Source organism: Tetrahymena thermophila (genome assembly GCF_000189635.1).
Source record: "Tetrahymena thermophila SB210 genomic scaffold scf_8254479, whole genome shotgun sequence".
Lineage (NCBI taxonomy): Eukaryota > Ciliophora > Oligohymenophorea > Hymenostomatida > Tetrahymenidae > Tetrahymena > Tetrahymena thermophila.
This window is the reverse complement of record NW_002476254.1, coordinates 431,066-453,051: the sequence shown is the minus strand read 5'-3', so window position 1 is coordinate 453,051 and position 21,986 is coordinate 431,066. Positions and strand designations below refer to the sequence as shown.

General features: G+C 22.2%; 9 protein-coding genes across 9 annotated transcripts; 4 read left to right on the top strand and 5 right to left on the bottom strand. All coding sequences in view use genetic code 6, as the record gives it.

Moving 5' to 3' along the window:
- Positions 1–1,636: 1,636 nt before the first annotated feature.
- Positions 1,637–4,754, top strand: TTHERM_00624920 (Serine/Threonine kinase domain protein; the record flags this gene model as incomplete). Its single annotated transcript, XM_001022619.2, has 9 exons — positions 1,637–1,888; positions 1,976–2,030; positions 2,117–2,500; positions 2,656–2,721; positions 2,829–2,950; positions 3,010–3,081; positions 3,142–3,386; positions 3,482–4,082; positions 4,137–4,754. 9 exons carry the CDS (start codon positions 1,637–1,639, stop codon positions 4,752–4,754), a joined length of 2,415 nt encoding a protein of 804 aa, XP_001022619.2.
- A 1,116-nt stretch (positions 4,755–5,870) lies between these two features.
- Positions 5,871–7,289, bottom strand: TTHERM_000624919 (transmembrane protein, putative; the record flags this gene model as incomplete). Its single annotated transcript, XM_012799326.1, has 1 exon — positions 5,871–7,289. The coding sequence occupies one exon, from the start codon at positions 7,287–7,289 to the stop codon at positions 5,871–5,873; it is 1,419 nt and encodes a 472-aa protein (XP_012654780.1).
- A 1,771-nt stretch (positions 7,290–9,060) lies between these two features.
- Positions 9,061–9,891, bottom strand: TTHERM_00624900 (hypothetical protein; the record flags this gene model as incomplete). The annotated part of the gene is made up of 1 exon (XM_001022617.3): positions 9,061–9,891. One exon carries the CDS (start codon positions 9,889–9,891, stop codon positions 9,061–9,063), a length of 831 nt encoding a protein of 276 aa, XP_001022617.1.
- A 675-nt stretch (positions 9,892–10,566) lies between these two features.
- Positions 10,567–10,905, top strand: TTHERM_00624890 (cytochrome b5-like heme/steroid-binding domain protein; the record flags this gene model as incomplete). Its single annotated transcript, XM_001022616.3, has 1 exon — positions 10,567–10,905. One exon carries the CDS (start codon positions 10,567–10,569, stop codon positions 10,903–10,905), a length of 339 nt encoding a protein of 112 aa, XP_001022616.1.
- A 1,304-nt stretch (positions 10,906–12,209) lies between these two features.
- On the bottom strand, positions 12,210–12,800 carry TTHERM_00624880 (peptidyl-tRNA hydrolase; the record flags this gene model as incomplete). Its single annotated transcript, XM_001022615.1, has 1 exon — positions 12,210–12,800. The coding sequence occupies one exon, from the start codon at positions 12,798–12,800 to the stop codon at positions 12,210–12,212; it is 591 nt and encodes a 196-aa protein (XP_001022615.1).
- A 455-nt stretch (positions 12,801–13,255) lies between these two features.
- TTHERM_00624870 (ERCC4 domain protein) lies at positions 13,256–17,471 on the top strand. The gene is made up of 6 exons (XM_001022614.2): positions 13,256–13,503; positions 13,594–14,878; positions 15,196–16,100; positions 16,150–16,314; positions 16,379–16,490; positions 16,549–17,471. The coding sequence occupies exons 1-6, from the start codon at positions 13,329–13,331 to the stop codon at positions 17,147–17,149; spliced, it is 3,243 nt and encodes a 1,080-aa protein (XP_001022614.2). The 5' UTR covers positions 13,256–13,328; the 3' UTR covers positions 17,150–17,471.
- Positions 17,472–17,955: 484 nt separating this feature from the next.
- On the bottom strand, positions 17,956–18,862 carry TTHERM_00624860 (thioredoxin protein; the record flags this gene model as incomplete). Its single annotated transcript, XM_001022613.3, has 2 exons — positions 17,956–18,358; positions 18,588–18,862. 2 exons carry the CDS (start codon positions 18,860–18,862, stop codon positions 17,956–17,958), a joined length of 678 nt encoding a protein of 225 aa, XP_001022613.1.
- An 851-nt stretch (positions 18,863–19,713) lies between these two features.
- TTHERM_00624850 (START domain protein) lies at positions 19,714–20,703 on the top strand (the record flags this gene model as incomplete). The annotated part of the gene is made up of 1 exon (XM_001022612.3): positions 19,714–20,703. One exon carries the CDS (start codon positions 19,714–19,716, stop codon positions 20,701–20,703), a length of 990 nt encoding a protein of 329 aa, XP_001022612.1.
- Positions 20,704–21,399: 696 nt separating this feature from the next.
- On the bottom strand, positions 21,400–21,940 carry TTHERM_00624840 (thioredoxin; the record flags this gene model as incomplete). Its single annotated transcript, XM_001022611.3, has 4 exons — positions 21,400–21,476; positions 21,530–21,581; positions 21,631–21,754; positions 21,831–21,940. The coding sequence occupies 4 exons, from the start codon at positions 21,938–21,940 to the stop codon at positions 21,400–21,402; spliced, it is 363 nt and encodes a 120-aa protein (XP_001022611.1).
- Between the last annotated feature and the right edge of the window lie 46 nt (positions 21,941–21,986).

The window sequence follows — 21,986 nt, the reverse complement described above, 5'->3', positions numbered from 1 at the left end:
CAACCCCAACCCCAACCCCAACCCCAACCCCAACCCCAACCCCAACCCCAACCCCAACCCCAACCCCAACCCCAACCCCAACCCCAACCCCAACCCCAACCCCAACCCCAACCCCAACCCCAACCCCAACCCCAACCCCAACCCCAACCCCAACCCCAACCCCAGAACTTATTTAATTAAATAAATATTTTTTTAATTAATTATTGAAATAAAAAAATAATGAAAGATTTTTAAATTAATTAGCAAAATCATTAAAAAAATATTTGTTTGATTCTTTCAAATTTAGAATTCTATAACACGTAATTCATAAATTCAAATATTTTGAACAGAAGAATATTTATTTTAAAATTGATTGGTCCTTATTACCATTTTTGAAATAAATTTAATAAGATACAATTAAATATAAAGTATGAAATATTTTATAAATTATTAAACTGGTATTAAATAGCTAAAAAATTAAAACAATTAAGATTGTTGATATTTTAATTTTTTTTTTTAATTTTACAATAACAAAAACAATTTTTAATATGTTTTAAAATAAAGAAATGTTTGCTTAATTATTTGATTGTTTCCTTTAATTTTCGAAATATTTTATTATAAAATTTTAATTAAAAATTAAAGAAAGTAAAAAATTTTTAATATGAATAATTTTTTAGAAAAAATTACATATAAATTTACAAATTTTTGATGTAAATATATTCTCAAAAAATAAATTAATATTTACTTAAAGTTCTTTAGTTTGCTTAAATGTTGTTGGTTCTACAAAATTTGGTCATATTAACTTGAAATTTTAATTATAAAGATTCTAAAAATAAATCTATAAAGCAATAATAATAATGCTATTAAATTTATATTAAAAGCATTCTTTGCATTAAAGAATTTATAATCTACTTATTGTATATAGTATTTTATCCTTGGTTCATGTAAGTTTTATTTTTAATTAATCAGAAATTTGTAATATTTTTTTAATTGAATTATTTATACTTTAACAATAATGAATTAATTTTGTATTTGGTTAAAATTTTTATGGAAAAAAAAGTTAAGACATTAAAATAGATAATAATATTTATCCAATTAAATATATTTATACTTACTAAAATTATCTAATTTTCAACAATTTTGATTAATTAATAAAAGAAATAAGATTAAACTAAAAAATACATTTACCTCGTTCATGTATGATGGAATTTGCATAATATTCAAATAGAGAGAATACAGAAATTGAGATAATGATGTATTTATTTTAAAAAAGCTATGGAATCACCGCAAAAAGCTAAATAATTTACACTTTTATATAAAGCTAGAGTATACGAATCGTAAACGATCAAAATTATATTAATAGAAGTAAAAAATTAAGCAAAAACCTATTCATTTGAATTTTTTAATTTTAATCAATTATTATTCTTTTTCTGCTCTGTATATAAAAATATTATAAGAAATTAAAATCAATATCTTGATTTTTTTCCACAAAAAATTTTTACTTATTTAAGGAAATCTTGTTCCTTAAAAACACTCATAAATTATATTCTCAAAATTAATCTGATTACTGAAAAAAAAAATCATTTGATCAATCAATTAATTAATTAAAAGAAGATAAACAATCAGTTTGTTAGGAATACACCATTAATTATTTGCTATGGGAAACGTATGTTAAAATTAGAGAGAACAAACAGTTTATGAAAATAGGGATAAAAGCCCAAAAAAGCTTTAAGCACGCATGCCAAATAATTAAATTTACAATTAGCAAGATCCAACTTAATCTGAAATTAGAGAGTTCATGACTGATTTAAATGGAGAAATTTAAAATCAATAATAAGATATATATATGTCATCAGAATTTTAAAGAGCATCACAAAAGATCTCAATAAGCGATTTCAGACTTGAAAAAGTAAAGCATGCAAACACTTTTACTAGCAACCTAACCCTTTTTTAACAATTCTCTTTTTTTTGAATGTATTTTTCATATAAAACTTAGGTACTAGGAAAAGGATCATTCGGTAAAGTAATGCTTGTTACTCATTTAGTAGAATGTAAAAAAGTTTTAAAATTATTTATTTTTTATAAAATCCTATTATAATCTATATTTAAAATTAGTATAATTCTATTTTTTAAAAAGAAAAATAGTATGCTATGAAAGTTCTTCTGAAGAAAAGTATAAAAAATGAAAGATAAAAAAGACATACATTAACAGAGAGATAAATTTTAGAAAAAATAGACCATCCCTTTATTGTTAAGTTGCATTATGCATTTTAAACGAACGAAAAACTTTATCTTGTATTAGATTTCATGGTAGGAGGAGAATTATTCCACCACCTTAAGAAATCAGGAAAGTTTTCAGAGGAAGTTACTCGTTTTTATGCATCATAAATTGTAATTGGTCTGGAACATTTGCATCAACATAAAATAATCTACCGTGATCTCAAGCCAGAAAATATATTATTAGATTCTGAAGGAAATTTGAAGTTGGCAGACTTTGGTTTATCAAAAATTGGCGTTGATTGTAAATACTTCGAAATTTCAATCATATTTTAAATTGTTAACTCAACGATTAAATGATATTTTTAATCATTTTTAATATATAATTTTTGGGAGTAACAAAATCTTCTTAAAAATATTTCAATAAAACATTTATTTCAATTTCTTTTTTTTTAAAAGAAAATGCTCCTGCTCATAGCTTATGTGGAACACCAGAATATCTTGCTCCTGAAATAATCACAAGCAGTAAATTTATTACAAAATTTAAGAATTCCCAAAATTTAATTGAATTTACTTATGTTAACTGTTTTAATATGTATTTTAATATATTTTATTTTTAAAATAAAAAATAGAGGTCGGACATGATAAGACAGTAGATTGGTGGAGTTTTGGAGCTTTAGTGTATGAAATGCTTACTGGATCACCTCCTTTCTATTCTAATAATAAAAAGTAGATGCTCCACAATATTATTTATGTAAATTGAAAATTCATTTTTATTTAGAAATAGTAATATGTAATCTCTATATTAAATAGAAACCTATTCCTATCCCAAAGAACTTATCTGACACCGCTAAATCCCTTCTGTAGTAATTATTAGTAGTTAATGTAAATATAAGAAAATTGCGATTTAAATAAGGTATTAAAAATAATTTTTTTATGATAAAGCCAAAAAATAGATTAGGATATGGTGATAATGGCACAAGTGATGTGAAAAATCACCCCTTTTTTGCCACAATTAACTGGGAAGCAATGAAAGAAAGGAAAATAAAAACCCCTTTGAATATAAATGTAACAGACGAAAGAGATACAAAATATTTTGATCCTTATATTCTCAAATAATAAGCTGTGGATACTCCTGTCTCATATAATCAAGATTTATTCAAATTTTCTCAATTTACTTATAATAAGAAGTAATCAAAAATTTAGAATTACTAAAATATAATAAAATTAATAATTCTCAATTCATTAATTAAGTTATTCATTTTTTTAATTTTAATTTAAATAGAATTGAAGAAGTTTAAATGGGAGAAATTTAGAGAAATGATTCAAGCGAATACTTTGATTTAAATGGAATGTGTTAGCATAAAAAAGATAAAGTAGAAAATGGAGAGGATGAAGATAATAGTGAAATTTAAAGGGAGAAAATATAAGAGGTTTAGAAAGCTCTCTAAGATTAAACAATTTCATCAGATGGAAAAACCATAGATTAAGATTTAAGTGAAAATATCTCCTTTTAAGATTAAAATTAATAAGGAGATTAAAGTAACAATTATAAATAAGAAAAAAATGATACTCAAAAATCAGATTTAAATAATTTACCTGTTTAAGGTCAATCAATTTTAGAGTCATCTGATCTTAATTAAAACCCTACAATTTAAAATAAAAAATATTTACAAATTTAAAAGAATAACACTTTCAATCAAGTGTAAGATACCAATCAGTAAATCTAATAGGAAAATATATTTACAAAAGATATTGACATAACAAAGCAATCCACCTCATAAGATAATAATTAATAAAAAGGATATTCTAATATAAATGAAACAGATGATTAGTTTGTATAAAAAGAAGGAGAAAACCTTACAATTTCCATAGATAATAAAGATGTAATTTTTTACTTAATTTAAAAATATTTATTAAAATCATTCTAATTTTAATAGTAAAATAGATTATTTTAATCTGAAAGTATTTAAACTAAAAGTTAAGTAGATAAAGATATTGAATAAACGCAATAAATTTAATAAAACATTTAATAGCGTGAATCTATAAATTCTCAAATTAGTTAGGGAGATAACTTACAAGAAGATATAGCATTAATAACTAAAGAAGATAAGGTTTAGAGTGAATAGCAAATGAATGATTCTAAAGATTAAAAAGAAACTGAAGAAAAAAACGACATTAGTATTAAGTAGTTGTAAAATAAAGAAGGTGAATTAGAAAATGAGTAAATAATTGATTAAGCAAATGAAAAATAAAATACTCATACTTAATCAACAGATTTATTAAATGATGAAATCTAAAGCCAAGATAAATAATAACTTAATGAAGTAGAAATAAATAAAAATTAATAAAAATCTGAAGAAAACGACGAAGTTTCTGATTAAGTAAAGGAAAATGAGAATTAGGTGATAGATACAGTTTAACCAGATACTATACTCACAAATAGTGAAATAAAGACTCATGAATTAAATGTTAATAAACAATCAGATTCTAGCTTAAGCTAAACTGATAAAGCTACTAGTTAAAATCCTGAAGAAATAGCATAAAACATTAATTGACTTCTGTTTTGATAGTACTAAAATATAAATAAAATAAATTTAGTAATTGTCTGCATTCGATTGAAATTAAAATAACAAAAAACTTATAATATAAAAAAACTAAACAATAATTAAAAAATAAATAAAAAGAATGATTATTAAAAGCAAATTCTATTTTAAATTTAAAAAAGATATTTATTAATCTAACTTATACTATACTCATCTAATGGCATAATTTCAAAAAAAAAATAAGTCTGTTTGCTAAATGATCTATATAGAGGCAAACAAGTAAAACATTACATCCCACATTCCATTTCTTATTTTAATAAAAATATACTAAACCTTAAAATAACCTTTAACTCTATGTTTATTTTTAAATATATTTAGTATTAATATCTTATAGTTAAAAAAAATATTTTTACTTACCAATTTTCTTTAATCAAAGTTAACATTTTGAAGATATTTAAAGAATTATTTTTATTTAAAAACTTAAACAACTTGCATCATTTAACTTACATATGTAACATAATTATTCTTCGTTAATTTTTATATTTTATTAAAATAAAATTATTTTACATTTAGAAAAAATACAAATAAATAAGTAAAATAAATTACTTTTATTACCAACAATGCCTTTAAGAAAAATATTTGTTATATTACATATGTAATTAAAAAGATGTAAGTAAGTTTCTCTGCCTTTATTTTTATCTAATTTCTATCATTTCATTAGAACCAGTATAATTTAATGAATATGAGTAAATATACAGTACTAAAATATAATAATTAGAATGACTCAATTACTTTGGCTATTTTTCAAAACAGAATTAAAAATAATGATTTAGAATTTCTTTTATTTACTGCCTTTTTATAATTTGATCTGAGTTTACATTATTAGGAAGGTAAATAAGTAATAGTAAATATTTCATAATAGATTTATATAAACACTATTTGTAAAATAGATATAGTGGTAAAGGTCGAATAAATACTTCGATTCTGACTATTTAATATTTTTTACTTTAAAAAGTATTTCATTTAATTTAATTTAAGTATTATACCATTAAAGTTAATTAATAGTTGATGATAATAATAATTAACAAACTTTTTTTTAATTCAATATATTTGTTAATTTATGAAGATTCATGAATTCTGAAATTCCTAGAGTTTATATGAGTAAGCTACAGCCTTTAGATTAATCAGACGATGAATACTAAGTATAAAAGCCGATAAATAATATTTCAAAGAAAATTGAGAAGGATTTAACTAGTATTCAGAAAGTAAACAATTAGAATTGGAATTAGTAGGATTAAGATATAACTTTAATTGGTTAGTAGCTAAATAAAAATCTAACAAAGATCTTAAAAAATGAAGAGGAAAAAAGTAGATAATCTATCTATGATAAAGAAAATACTTTTGAAAAGACTTAGATAATGGTATTTTAAGGTGTTGATGGAGATAGTGTAATTGAAGAAGATATTTCAAAAAACTATTTGGAATAATCTAAAAATGTGATAGTTTAGTCCCATCACAACGATCCAAAGGAATAAAAATTCTAAAATTTAGATGAAATGCAAATAAATGATGTTAACTACACTTAATATAAGATTAATGATGAGGAAAATGTAGAAAAAGATCAATTAAAGGCAGATGAAACATAAAAATATATAGAAAATACTTTTAAAAGTTTAATCGAGTCTTAAAAATAACATTTCTAGTAATAACTTTAAGAAAAATAGTAGCAAATATCACATGAAAATTATGAACCCCCATAATGTCGAATATGCTTAGAAGTATAGGAAGAAGATGAAAATATAAATAAATAATCTTAACAAGTTATTTTTTAAACTGTATCATTTGTTCATAATAGTGAGCGTGCTGAAGGGAAATCTGACCATATAAAAATTTAAAATGGACCGTTAATGAGTCCTTGTAAATGTTCAGGTTCATCTAAATACATTCATGAAAGATGTTTGAAAGAATGGATAAAATAAACTTATGTTGATTTTTCTTAGGCTCAATGTGAAGTTTGTAAGCAGAGCTATGTTCAAAGATTCCAATTTGAAAAAAAATTTAATTGCAATCCTACTTTTTTCTGCTCTCATCCAAAAAAAAAAATTTTCGGATTTATTTTATGGTTGCTGCTAATTCACTTTTTTATAATTACTTCAATTCTGTTACTGATCGATATATTTTAATCTAACTAGGATAGCCATTTCTTTATAAAAAGTAAATCAAATACAGCAGAATACATATTACTTACAGTTGATATTATTTTAGATGCCACCTGTTTAGTTTTCTTTAAAAAATATTTGATTGGTCTTTTTAAAACTAAAAAATTAATTGATTGGCAGATTATGAATTTTACTAAACATCCTAAAGAGAAACACCCTAAATTAATAGAAAAATATTATGAAGGAAGACCTAGTAAAGACGCTAACTCAGCTTCCAATAAAAATTTGTAGTTGTAGCTTATGATGAATAATTCTATTGATAAGCATAATAAAGCTAACAGTGTTCATAATATAACTCATGGGTAGTCTATGGCATTAAATTAGTCATAAGTTGGTAAACCAAATAACAGCATTTTCAATTCTTAAAAAATGTCAAGGAACAATAGCAATTACTAGTAAACTGTTAATTTTTTTGCAAATATGGGTGTAAGTGAAAATATTCTAAATGATTATATTAATAACCAAGAGTTGGGGTTTGATGATTAGCAGTTTCCTAATAAAAGTTAGTCTCATCTAGTATTTCAAAAATGTTCCTCTTAAGATGGAAATTAAGAAAAGGTATTATGCAATTAAGATTAATAAATACACAAAGAAATGCACTCTTCATTAAAAATAAGAATACCTTCTCCTGTAAATAATAATCTCCAATTCTAAAATATCACAGCTAGTGAAAAACTAACAACAAGAAAATAATCGAATAATTTCTTAAGTTTGCCTTTTGATGAGAGATCTCCTGATAAACTTAACGGATTTAGTACTAATTTTGGAAAAGCTGAAGATAAAAGTACAAGAAAATGTGCTAACAGTTAATGGCAAAGGCACATCTTTTTTGCTAAAGATCAATCATATGAGATAATAGTAAAACCTTCAGAAAATTAAGATAAAATTAAAGAAGAATCAAATGAAAATATTTCTAAAATAAATGATTAAGAAAATAATCCAGATAATAAAAAATATCCAAAAAATAATAAATCTTTACAAAAATTTTTTGAAAGCACGCTTGAATCATCAAATTAGGAAAAGTCAAATATTGAAAATTAAATTTAGTAATTAAAAAAAGCTGATAATTAAACTTAAATGTATGGTGAAGAAGTTGCCAATAAAAACTAATTAATATAAGATAAAAAATAATTGTTTAGAGTTTGTGAAAGCATGGAATCAAGTAGTGATGAAAAAATAGACTTAAAAAAGTTAAATAATGAAAGTAAATAAAATAATTAAGCTTAATAACAAGAAAAAAAATAGGTATTTACAGATTAAATTTAGATTAAAAAATAAATACCAAAAGTTATCAAATAAACAACAAGTTAACAAAGACTACAAAATATATTATATGAAAAAATACAAAAATAAAATCCATATATCAGTTAAGAGATTTTGTAAAATTAAAATTAATAAAATTAAAATAGTAACCTCAGTAAATAAAATTCAAAAGAAAATCCCGCCTAGCTATTTAGTTCTCTGAATACGTAAGCTTAAACCTAAGAATTAGGAGAGAGTCAAAAAACTTAGATTAATAATAAATCATTTTTATCATCTAATCATGTTTCTATATAAAAGGGTTTATCTACTGTTAAGTCAAATGACTCATTTAAAGTAAAAACATATATAAATAAAAATTAAATTATTGACGAAAACATGGAAAATTAAACAACATTAAAAAAAGAAAGTAATCATTGTATAAAACCATCATTGTAAACTTAAACTATTGAAACGTAGGAGTCTGGTATCTAAAAAAATATTTAAAATCAAAATTAAGACATCCAAAGCGAACTAAAAATAAAATAAATAGTAAATTAGCTGAATAAAGAAGACATGCATGTTGAAAGTTTAGATTAATGATGAATAAAGCAAATTTCATCAATTAACTAATAAATAAATAAATAAAAAATGAGTTTGGTTTAAAAAATAACACTGAATTGAAGAAAAAACATAAATTAAATTAAATTAATTTTAATAAATTAAATAGATTATAATATTTATACAATAACTTATTATATTATGCAGATTTATAAAAATAAATCATCAAATATATTAAAATCTCAATAACAAAAATACTTATTATCCTATCTGAATAAATAAATAATTAATTATCATAATCATCTAAATCTATTCATATAACTTTGCTTATCTAGAGCTGATTATATAGCTTTTTCTTCTGTCATTTTATATTCATTTTGTTTTTATTCTATTTCATAATTATGAGCCTATACTTTTTCTTGCTTTTTTCTTTAAAAATCTTCTTCTCTAGCTTTAGCTTTTGAAAAACTGTCTCCTCCCATTAAAAATTCTTCATCATAGTCATCAATTCCAGTGTTATCACGATTTCCATTTATTTTATTATTAATCATTCTTTTCTTTTCTAAAATAGCTTCTTTACCAACTTTTTTAGGGACTAACTCATCCAACAACTCTTCTTAATTTTTTCTTTCCCTTCTTCTCTCATACTTATCTTACTCGCGTTTAGACTCTCTTTTATTTTCTCTATCATATTCTACATCGTTTCTAGTTTTTTTTGCATCCTAATAATCATCATATTTATCTCCTCCTTACTCTTCACGAATAGCCCTTCTTAAAGCCTTTTTGTGATCTGTTTCATCATTTTTAAAATCATACATTTAGTTTACTCCATTTAATGCCTCTTAATATTCTTTGTACAATTTCGATACTTATGAATCATCATTTTCTATTTTCCAAAATGATTTTTGTTTCAAAAGTTATCCATACTTCTCTTATAATTTATCTTCATCATAGTAAATACTAGATAGATCCTATTTATTCCATTTTTTTACAAATTTTTTGAAGTATTTTCTCTACTTATTCGTACTTAAATCATCAAAATATTTATTTTTTTTCTTTATTAGCCAAATGCTAAATGTTTTATTCATTATAAAAAAATCATCTTCACTTATCTTGTTAGATTTCGCCATTTCTACTTTTTTTTTGAGTTTAAATTGATATAAATTGATATAAATATGAATAATTATAAAATAAATTATTTACAAGATAAAATTTTCTGTCTATAAAATTAAATCCAATAACTACTTTATAAATTATCACAATGCTAAAAAATAGAGTAAAAAAATATAAACTGTTTTAATTTAAAATTTTAATTGAATTTTAGTTTTAATTTTTAATAAAAGCAAATTTATTTTCAATTTAAAGCTCTTATGTTCAACACATATTTTATCAGTATTCATTTTAATTTATTTAGAGAGATATTAAGTTTGATATAATTTGTTTAAATAGATATTTTAAGTATAAAATAAAATTTTATTTGTAACTTTTTACAATATTTATTTATGAATAAAATTAACAAAAAAATAATTTCATTTTAAAAATAAAAATGCTTAGCTTGAAATATTCTGAAAAATTTACATATTGAAATTATTGGCTATATTTTTTATTGCTTACATTACAATAAAAATTAATTATAGATATATTGCGCAATTCCTAGTGATTTATTGAATCATTCATTAGATTTCTAAGAAAAAAAGATATTTTCAAAAAATTTAAGAAATCTAAAAAGTATTTCAAAAAATTAATTAATTAAAAAAATTCTGATAAAAATAATTAAAATAAGATATACAGTAAAGTTAATTAAGATGGCTGATAAGAAAGAAATAACTTACCAAGAAGTTGCCAAGCACAACAAGGCTGATGACTGTTGGGTTATTATTGATAACGGAGTTTACAATTTAACTGAATAAATGAAATCTCATCCTCCTGGTCCTTTCATGATCAAGCTTTTCGCTGGTAAGGAAGCTACCTGGCTTTTCAAGAGAGTTCTTTTGCACTCTGAAAAGGTTTTCAAAAATAAGGAAAAATATAGAGTTGGTACTCTTAAAAGAGTTGAAGGTGAAAAAATTCCTAATAATGCCGAATTATTCATAACTTTTGCAGTTATTATGTTAGCCCTTTTAGTTTTCTTCTTATTAAAGTGAAGCAAGATATTTTGGTATAAGAATGTTGAATTATTGACTTATATCCTAAAAATATAAAATTGTAGTTAATTTTTATGTATAAAATAAATAGCTTTTATAGAATTTGTTTATTTATAAAGTAAATTATTAGGATAATGTTTTAAAATATTTTAATTTTAGTTAAATCTTATAATTTCACATGATTTTTATCTATTCAATTTATAAAAACGGCAAAAAATAAAAAATGATTTGTTATTTTTGAGAATACACCAAATATTGCACTTTTTTGGTGAGTCTTGATACACGTATCTTAAAAGTATTCACAATATTTATTATCAATAGACAAAAAACAAATTCTTTATACGTGCAAAGATATTTGAATCAACATCATCAAATTTTTTGTAATAATTATGAGTAAATTCTGGTGAATTAGTTAATTTATTTTATTTGAATTTGTTCAAAGTTTAAACCTAAATAAAAAATAAATTACAATTAATTGTTTATGGTATAAAAATATTTCCTATATTAAAAATCTAAATATTATAAATAAAATTTAAAAATATTTTATTTTGTATAAGATAAAGCTGAATCAAATAAAATTTTGAAAAATGATATAATAGAAGTTATATCTTTAAAATTAATATTTTTAACTTATTAAAAACCAAATATTTTTTAATTTCATTAATAAATTATGTTGTTTTAAATTTAAATAAATACTTTTAAAAAATATTGTTTCTATTTGAACATTAATTTCATTCAAATTGCTTTTATGAAGAAAATTGAGAACTTACAACTATTTCATAAAATAAATTGTTTATATATTTATTAAAATATCTTGTTAAAAACCATTATTACAAAAAATTAAAATGGTCTTAACTTATAAAACGAATAATATTTACGATTTTTAATATATATTCAATTTTACTATTAAATTTTAGATAATTTCTAAAACCAAAATTTATTACTAATTAAGATTAAACTATTTTAAAATAATTTGGATAAATTTTTTAGATACTCTATTAAATAGAATTGAAATAAGAAAAATTTTATCTTTTTTATTTATTAAATTGAACAATTTTAAACACTTTAAAATGAAAATGAAAAAAAAATCAATTTAATGTAAATATTTTAATATAAGTAATTTATTTGTACAAAAAAATAACACAAAAATAACTAAAAAATAAACTAATAATTTTAATTTAATGAAAAATTAGAACTGTAAAAATATATATTTAACATTTTAAAACATAAAACACATAACAAATATTTCAATTATTAGGTTTCTAATTTTTCCAATTAAAAATATATGTATATACTTTGCTCTTTCAACGGATAGATCTAGTTGATTTTACTTCACTTTTTTTTCTTTTAACATCAATACGCTTTTTTTAAAGGTCTTTTGTTTCTGCTGGAATCAGATTTAATCTTTCTTTTTCTGGAAGTGAACATTCCCATATGATTTGCCTTAATTTTTCTATAGCTTCTCTTAAATTAGAGTCTTAATCTCTTCCAGTTTAACATTACAATATTAAATAATTATCTTAATTAATATGTTATTGATATTATGACTTAAGTCTCTTCTTCACATCGTCTTCAATCCATTTAGCAGTATCTATGTTAAATCTTATTTCAGCCTTGCTATTTGTTTTGTTGATGTGTTATCCTCCCGCACCTGAACTCTTACTATACCTTATTTCTAAATGCTCTTTTGGAATTTAAATATCTTTTAAATTTAATTAAATTTAGTCAATTTTAAGATTATTTTCATATTTTTTAAGCTCATCCTCTAAACCAACTTTACTTTTATGTGATTCTATTATTGTATCAATATCTAACTATTTAGGTCTCTTACTAAATGCAAAAAATTATTACTAATAAAATTATTTAAAACTAAATGACCTTATCAAATATTTCATGAGTTTATATTAATTATACTAGTTAAATACTTTAATTTTACTTTGCCAAACAAAATTATTTTTTAGAAATATGTTAAGAATTTTCGATATTATTAATTAATGTAGAAAGGAGAACTAAATAAATAATCAAAGTAAACAATTTTATAGTTTTTTAGAATTAAAATTTTTATACACAAACATACACACACATATACATCACTTATCAATCATAAATGCAAAATTTAAAAATCAAAATCAAAAAAAAGGTAATTTTTTTGATAAAGTATTAAAATATTTATAGGTTCTACAAATAAAACCTTTTTATGATTTGTAAACACTATTTTTTTATTACTATTTCAATTTTTTGATATTTTTTTCGCTCCTAAAATTTGTTATTTTAATTTAAAAATTATTGATAGAATTAAAAAGAAGATACTGTGTAAGAATTAAATACATAATTATTAAAACCTAATATAGTTTGAAATTTATTAAAAATAAGTAGCAAATATTAGTAGACCCTATTTAAGATTTTCAACAGCAATTAAATTCATGTTTTAAAAGACTAGGGCCAATAAAAGCGCACTTCACCCATGTAATTAATTTATAGTAGATAAATTTATATAGCTCGAAAGATAATAATAAATGAGAAGAGCCACAAATATGAATTTTACTTATTCAAAAATAATTAAATCTCTTTAAAAATATCCTTTACCAATACTATCAAGTAATTATTAGTTAGTTTAAAACAAAATATTTTATCAATCCAATTGAATTAATTATTTTAAATTTACAATTATTTCTTCATTTCAAAAAGGATAATAAGCTCTGCAGTTAGAAAATGTTGGAGAAAAAATGGCTAATTTGATTTATAGCTTGATTAAATCTCATTATAAAGATTATTTAAAGAATCCTAATCAGGATTTTGAAGATGCAGTGTGTTCAGATTCAGACGAAGAGAAAAAGTAAACTGAGAATAATAATAGTAATAGACATAATGCAAATTCTAAATCCAATTCAGAATGCTCTTCAAAAAATTCTACTAACTTATTTTAAAAACCAACTAATTCCTTTAATTCTAAACTTTTGAATAGAGAGTACAATAAAGATAAGGATTTTGAGGAAGATATTCCTAAAGACTTTAATGGTATAAAAAATACGATAAAAAATTCTAAAAAATAAAAACCTTCAGCTGAAGAAGAAGAACTCAGTAAAAATAAAGGAACACAAAAAATTATTTCTTTATTGAGTGATTCAGAATAATAAGAGTGTAAAATTAATAAAGACAACACTTTGTATAATATCCTCAGTTAATATGTAAAGCCAGAAACGAAAAGCGATTTATAGAATAAACTAGACAATAAATAAAAGGAAGACAATCTAATTGAAAATCTTAAAAATAAATATGAAAATAGCCCTATAAAACTAAAAAGCTTGGAAACAAATGAATAAAAAAATAATTTAAATGTTAGCAAAAATTAAGAAAACAAAAATGAAGATGGCCTTAACATTAATGAGATGGAATTAAATTTTAATGAAAAAGAAGAAGAAGAAGAAAATAATGATAATTAGTAATTTAATAAATTTAAAAAAATATTTGATGAAAAATAAGATTATGAAGATGACGCTTTTAAATTTTAAAATGATATTCTAAATAGCTTCAAGCTTAATAGTAAAAATAAATTGTAAAGGTAATAAACTAATTCAAGTAATGGAGGTATGAAAAAAATATAAATTGATTCAGATTAAGAATCAACATTACCTTAGAATAAAGAATCATCCTCTTCTTCTAAGAAGTCTTCAGTAAAACCTTAAAACGGAAATATTTCATTTCTTAGTGAAGAAGAAGATCTTAAAGTAATATAAACATTATAGGATTCATAAAACAAGAAGAAAAGAAAATTTAACCCAAAAGAATACACAAACAATTGGGCTATACTGATATGTCTTTATTGCTTAAAAGAAGAATTTAAAAAGAACTCTGCATCTATCAAAGATATAAAACAAAAAGCTAAATCAATATCAGAAGAAATCGATCACTAATTTTAAATTAAAAATTTCAACCAAACAGACTCTCTTCTCAACAATGATCTAATTATTGTGTATAATTTTATCTAATTTATTCTTAAATTAAAATCAAAAATATAAATATATCCCCTTTTTCTTTTAGAATATATACTAATTTTATTATGAATTAATCATAACAAATATAAAAATATATATATCAAAATCAATATTCAAGTACAAATAGCAAAAAATCAAAATTTTTAAAAAAATTATCTTAAAAATTTATTTTTTTTGAAAATAAAAATTTTTTTATTTTTTTAAATTTCAAAAAATTTCATTTGGTTTTTTTAAAATTTAATTTGGTAAATCTGAACTTATAATATCTAATACATAATATTGTTAAAAATATTAGATAACTAGTTTAAGGTGAAAAAATATTATCTTTAACAAGCACTGGTATTGAATTATCATAGAGTTTATATCACAAGCTTGTTGCTAAATCATTAGCAGGAATTTAAGAAAACTCCTAAGAAAATGCAAATAGTTAATAAAAATAATATGATTTAAACTAAAGTTAAAATTAATCAATAATGGAAGTAGAAGATTAATATGTAGAGTAATATGAAATTAAGAAAATAGAATCTTAATAACCAAAGAAGATAGAATAATATGAAAAAATGAAACTAGAATAATATGAAACAAAGAAAAGAGAAAAATATGATACAGAGGAAATAGATAAAAAACTAAATAATTAAAACTCAAGATTATAAAATGAATTTGATGATTACATGGATAAACTTGATTGTGATAGCAATTTTAATAACATTTTAGATTTTTTAGAAAAATCTGAACAGCCTATTAATTATTCAAGATCAAAAACAGCTTTTTTATCTTCTAATCCTGAATCACTAAGTTCTAAGATGGGTAGTATTTACAATCCTCAAAATAATAAAATAAAATTTGAAAAATTTGAAGAGAATTTTTCTGATAGGAATTCAGACTACGATGAAAGAATAAAAGAGTTGGATCAATTTAATTCTTAATTTCCCTTACCGGTATAAAACTCTAAAAAAAATAAAGGTACAAAGAAAGAAAAAAAAGTTATTGAGCCTTTATAGTAAAGAAATATTTTCAAAGAATAGAAAATAAAATAACTTTAAGAAATTGAAGATGATGATATTGAAAATGAAGCTATAAACAATTCTCTTCCATTTTCTAGTAATCGCTCTATCCCTAATTAATTATCTCTTGGAATAAAATAATCAAATGTTAGTTAAAAAATTGTAGAAAAAATATCTCTTAATAAAATAGCTAAGGGTAAGATTTCTAAAAATATATATTTGCTATTTCTCTTATTTTAAAATAGGAATGATTAAGGAGTATGAAGTTTATTTGATTATTGATATAAGAGAAAGAACAGATAAAAACGAAAGAGATTTAGCTATCAAATAAAAATTAGAGGAAAATGGTGTCTGCTGTAAAATAGAAAATATATATTTAGGTGATTTTTTATGGGTTGTTGATATAACAAGTAACTTTCAATAAAAAATTGTTTTTTAGAATATTTATTTTTAACCAAAATTCTTCTAAAACAGCTATCGATAACGTGACAGAAACTTATGTATTAGACTATGTAGTGGAAAGGAAAACAGGTGATGATTTTGCTTCAAGTATTTAAGATCACAGATATAAGGAGTAGAAATATAGGTAATTTATTTATTTATATTTTATTAGTGTAATGATTGCATAATTAAATTTCCATTAGATATAAGAAAAGTGGGTTGAAGCATTGTTACTATCTAGTTGAAGGAGATATTAAGAACACTAAGCATTTATCAGTGTCATAAAGTGCTATTGAAACGGCAATAATGACTACTTAAATGATTGATAAGTTTAAAGTGCAGAGAACTAAATCTTTCCAAGAAAGTATGATATGGATCAGTTGTTTGCATAAAAATATACTAAAACATTTCAACGAATACATATCAAGCATAAACGATGATCATATTTTAAATTTTTAGTATACAATGTCAGAATATCAAAAAAATAATAAAAAAAATGGTAATTTAACTCTTAAAGAATAGTTTGGACATTTTTTAAGATCTATTAATGGATGTGGAGCTTAACAAGTTTAAGTTCTTACAGAAATCTTTTAGACCCCAATAAATCTAATATCAAATTTAGGAAGTTAAAGAAATTTACAAGAAAGAATAGAGTTAATAATAGATTAAACAAAATATAATAAGAATTAGCTAAAAGCATAAGGTATGGATGCAAGGGTTATTTCCAAATCTTTAGCTACTTCAATAGCAATTTTATTTGGTGAAGACAAGTATCCTAAAGAAAAATTAGAAGATGGTGCTTGATTAGTCAATCAGTCAGTCAAATCAATTTAATTAAAAAATATCAAATTTATTAATTAAAATCATTAAATTAATTATAATAATAAAATAGTGTGTATTAATTTTAAAAATGTGTCTCTAAATTTTAATGGATGCTTAACTTCCTTTAAACTTTTTTTTATGTATAAAATTTTCTTAGATTTAGAGGTTGGTTGTAGTAAAATAAATCAATAAAACTAGCTCAACTAATTATTTTATTTAAATACTACTAATTAATATAATATAATTTTTTAATTGCATTCAGAAATGTTAAATTGTTTGTTAATGTAAGTTAATATATATTCCTATAATATTTTATATAAATGTTATTATTTTTAATAAATCTTAAATTGTTTTCAGTTTTTTATGTTAATGATAAAACTTTCTTTTAAGTTTATCAGCTAGCATTAAAATCAATTAATCTAGCTCAACTAATTATTTTATTTATATTATTCTAAAATAATAATAAAATTTCAATTCTACATTCATACATTTTTATGTATTAATGCCACTAATTGTTTTAAGCAGATAATATTTGTTAAAAATATTCAATTTGGTTATTATATATATGGATAATGAATATCTTCTAACATTTAACTGTTAATAACATAAAATGAATAAAACAGGTTTAATTAATTATTTTTAACATAAATAGACTACATTCAGACGTTTTGATATATTATTTTGACTGCATGTATTCATGTAAATAATATTTGGTATAAACTTGTTACATTTTTTAATATCAGTTATTTTAATTATATATTTTTATTAAAAGTAATTATATTTAATAATCAGTATGAGGAAATAAGTTCTTCATCAGGTTGAGGCTCGAAAACAGAGAGAATAAAATCAACCCAACCAGCAGCATTCAAATCTTAACCATCATTAATAAATGCATCATTGGCGAACATGGAAGGAGTACCAGTAACTGTTAAACCGCTTCCTAGCTTGTAACTAGCTCTAGCACCACCGTTGTAGTCATAATCATTGAAAGAGTCCAAAATTTCTTATGAAGTGACATTGTAAGCTGATAAATATTAAGAAGTATTATCTGCAATCAATTAATAGATTTGAGTAGTAGTTAAATTAAGTGCATTGTAGTAATCAGGTTGATTTTCAAATATTTAATCAACATAAACGAGAGTGGCTTCAGCTCCCTTAACATCAAGGACGTATTTGAACACTTAAGCAAGGCTATTTATAAAAATTTCAAAAATTAAAATATGTTTTTTAGAAATGACAAAACTTTTTGAATTTATAAAATATCCTAAACAATATCATTTCATCAAATTTGTTTATGTTATAAATAGGCAAATAATTTGACTCGATGAATCATATTTAAAAACATAAAATCAAATAAATAGCTCAGAGCTTATTTATTATGAGGGTATTTTTTGTAAATTATATTTGATCTTAAAATTACTAGAAAGCATTGTAATGGTAGGGAAGGGGCATGATGTGATAATTAACTCTAATTTAGTTAACATAAGCTGCAAGAGTTTGGTTATTTAAAGCAGAGATCAATTCTTGATATGTGTAGAGAGAGTCAGGGCAGGTTAAATCATACCAAGCATCAATAGTCAAAGTGGCATTAACATTACCAAAACCGACGCCATCAGGCTTGTCGGGAATTGGAACGTATTGGGTGGCTGAAGCAAGAGCAAGTATGCTTAAAATAACAAAAACTGAAGATCTCATATCTTTGTAAATTCTTTTACTTTTATTCAAAAACAAATTTTATAATCTTTTTTATTTATTTAATTGTCTCATCTAAATCAAATTTAATAAGCATTCATAAACAACAATACATCTATCAAAAAATAAATGCGAAGATTGCTTTTTTTCGTAAGTATTTCCAAAAATCAATCACTCTAATTTAAAACAATCCAATTAATCCATTATGTATTCTAATAGATAAATTCTGGAAATTTTTTTTTTTATGTAAAAGAATTAATTAATCAATTTAATTGAAGGCCATTCAAATCCATTTTATTTATTATTTGAGTTATTTATCGCAAATATTCTTAATTTATTCTTTAAGAATTGATTAATTAATTGCTCGATCATTCATTGATTCATACATTCATTCTCTTTTGTAAAGATAAAAAAATGGTATATTTTTATAAAATAATAAACACTCAGTAGGCACTTTGATTTTTTTTTTTGCAATAGAAAATTAAAAATGGCGAAAAAATATTAATTTATGGAAATTATGCCAAACTTGAAATGATCTTTAAAAATTTTAAGTTTTATTTTAGAAAACAATTTGTTTAGAGTTTTTATTTATTTAAACAATTATGGAAATTTAAACACACATTTATTTATTTAATAATATTATTAATGATTGATTGATCGATTATTTATTTTTGCTTTTTAAAAATTATTAAAACTATGAAGCAGACCACAGTATTTATCTGCTCTAACTACTGAATATGAAGTTAATAATATTATTTAATTTAAAAAATTTACAGAAGTTTTTGATAAGCTTACTTTTTAACGAAATAAGAAGAAGGGTTATTTAATTAATAATATTATTAATATTAACTTAAATGGAATTAGAAAATTTAGTGCCTCCTTAATATTAGCAAGGCTATTTAGAAAACAAAGAAAGACTTTTCTAACTAAAAAATTTGGACGAGAAATGGAAACTCTACTAAGAAAAAGAAGGAGTTAAGCTTTACACTAGAGAAATCGAAGGTCAATCTATAAAAATGTTGAGAATAGAGACTTCATTTAATGCTTCAGTAAAAGAAACATGCTAACTCTTGTTTGATGACTTAGAAGAACTAAAAAAATCTAAAGAACCAGTGAAAACAGCTGAAGTAATTGAAGAAATGAATGAAAGAGGTAGGATCGTTTTCATTACCACGAAACCAAAATACTTTGTTAGTTCGAGAGAGGTTTTACTTTATATGAACTAGGAGACTATAGGCTAAGAAGAAGGAGTAGTCTAAGTCTAGGTTGGACTAGATAGTCACCCTAACGTGCTAACTAATAAAAATGCTGTGAGAACCACAACTCTTTTGGCAGGTCATTTTATTCAACCTGATTAAGCTGACCCGTCTAAAACTAATGTAATATTTATAATCCATAATATTTTAAATGGTTCAATTCCTGAATTCGTCCAAAACATGGTTGTATCACATAACTTAGGAGGTTATATATATTTTAAAAATTTATGTGAGTAAAGAGCAAAAACAAAAGAGCTTTTACCACCTATTCAAGTAGAAGCTTAAGAGTAACAAAATATTACTAACAATTCCTAGTAATTAGAAACAACATAAGAATCTGATAATAATAATAATAATCAGTTGAGCTTTGAAGAAGCAGATGAAATTAAAGAAAAGACTCAGTCTAGGAAAGATTCCTTCTGTAATTAAGAAGACTACGACAACACAGCACACTCAGAGGATCAAAAAGAAATACTAACTACTCATAACAAAAGCTACAGGTAAAATCACTTAGAATAGGTAGATAATAATAATAGCGATATCAGTAGTCAGTTAAGCATTAAAGATAGTAATTCTTTTGAAAATTGACTCAATAAACCAAATAATAAAAAAAAGCATAATTATTTGTACTTTAAAGTTATTTTATTTGTATTATGTCATTTTAATCACTTAAACTGATTCAATTTTTTAAATTAATTTTATATAATTACCCTGAATTTATTTATCCAAAAAGAATTTTAAAAAAGTAATAAATTTTTTTAGTAATCTTTTAAAAAACAAAAAAACTAAAAAGACAAAATCCATTTTTCAATAAAAATTGTAAAATTTTTTTAAGCACTGAAAAATTTTAATTAAGCATTTTTAAATAAACCTCTTTAAAAAATGAATATTTTTATAAAACATTTCATCATTTAATAATTGAGATTTGTAAAAAAATTAAAAATCAGTTTATTTAAATAAAGTTTTTTGCCATAAATCCTTTAATTTTTAAATTTTAAATGAAAGCATTTAGTAAGAATTTAGAATAATATTATTAAACAAATAAACAAAAAATGAATAATTCATTTCTGAAATAAAAAATAATTTAATTAAAGAGTTTTTATATTTACACATATTTTTATTTCAATTTCTAAACTCGTTTTTTATTTTATTTATTTATTTAACTAATTGTTTTAATATTGTTTATAAATTCAATTATTTCTATTAATTATTGCTAATTTATTGTATTGTCTATTTTTGCATTTTTAGAGGATTATATTTATTTTTTCATTATATACCAATCTATCAAAACATCTATGATCCCATCTCAATTGCTTTATTTACAAGTCTCACAAACCCTTTCAAATCTAAACCTGCAAAACCTTTTCAAAATAGAGTAAATAAATATATCAAAATACATCTTTTAATCATTTACTATCTATCATTTCTCCTCTATAAAACAAAAATACTGCAGGAATACCTTCAAGCTATTTTTAAGCATAAAATAATTAATTTAGCTTTTCTTTAACATCTTACCTAAAATCCCTCAGCAAATTCCTAATTATAGTCTACGTTAATCTAATAATATTCATATAACTATTAATGATAAGGTGGTATTTATTCTCTTTATGCTTAAAGTTATTTGCAGGGAGGACACCAACTATTTAATTATGATTTATTTTATTATTTTTTTATAAATTTAGATTTTTACTAAATTTCCAATTTTTAAAACTTACTCTGCGAAAAACTCCAAGAAAACTGGCTTTCTGCAGCCTAAGATCTTCATTTCATAGTCTTAGGCACTTATTTCTTATGCTGTTTAATATTGGTATGTGTCTTCCTACATTTTTATTTAAATTGCTTAGTAATTTCAAAATTGGTGAGTAAATATA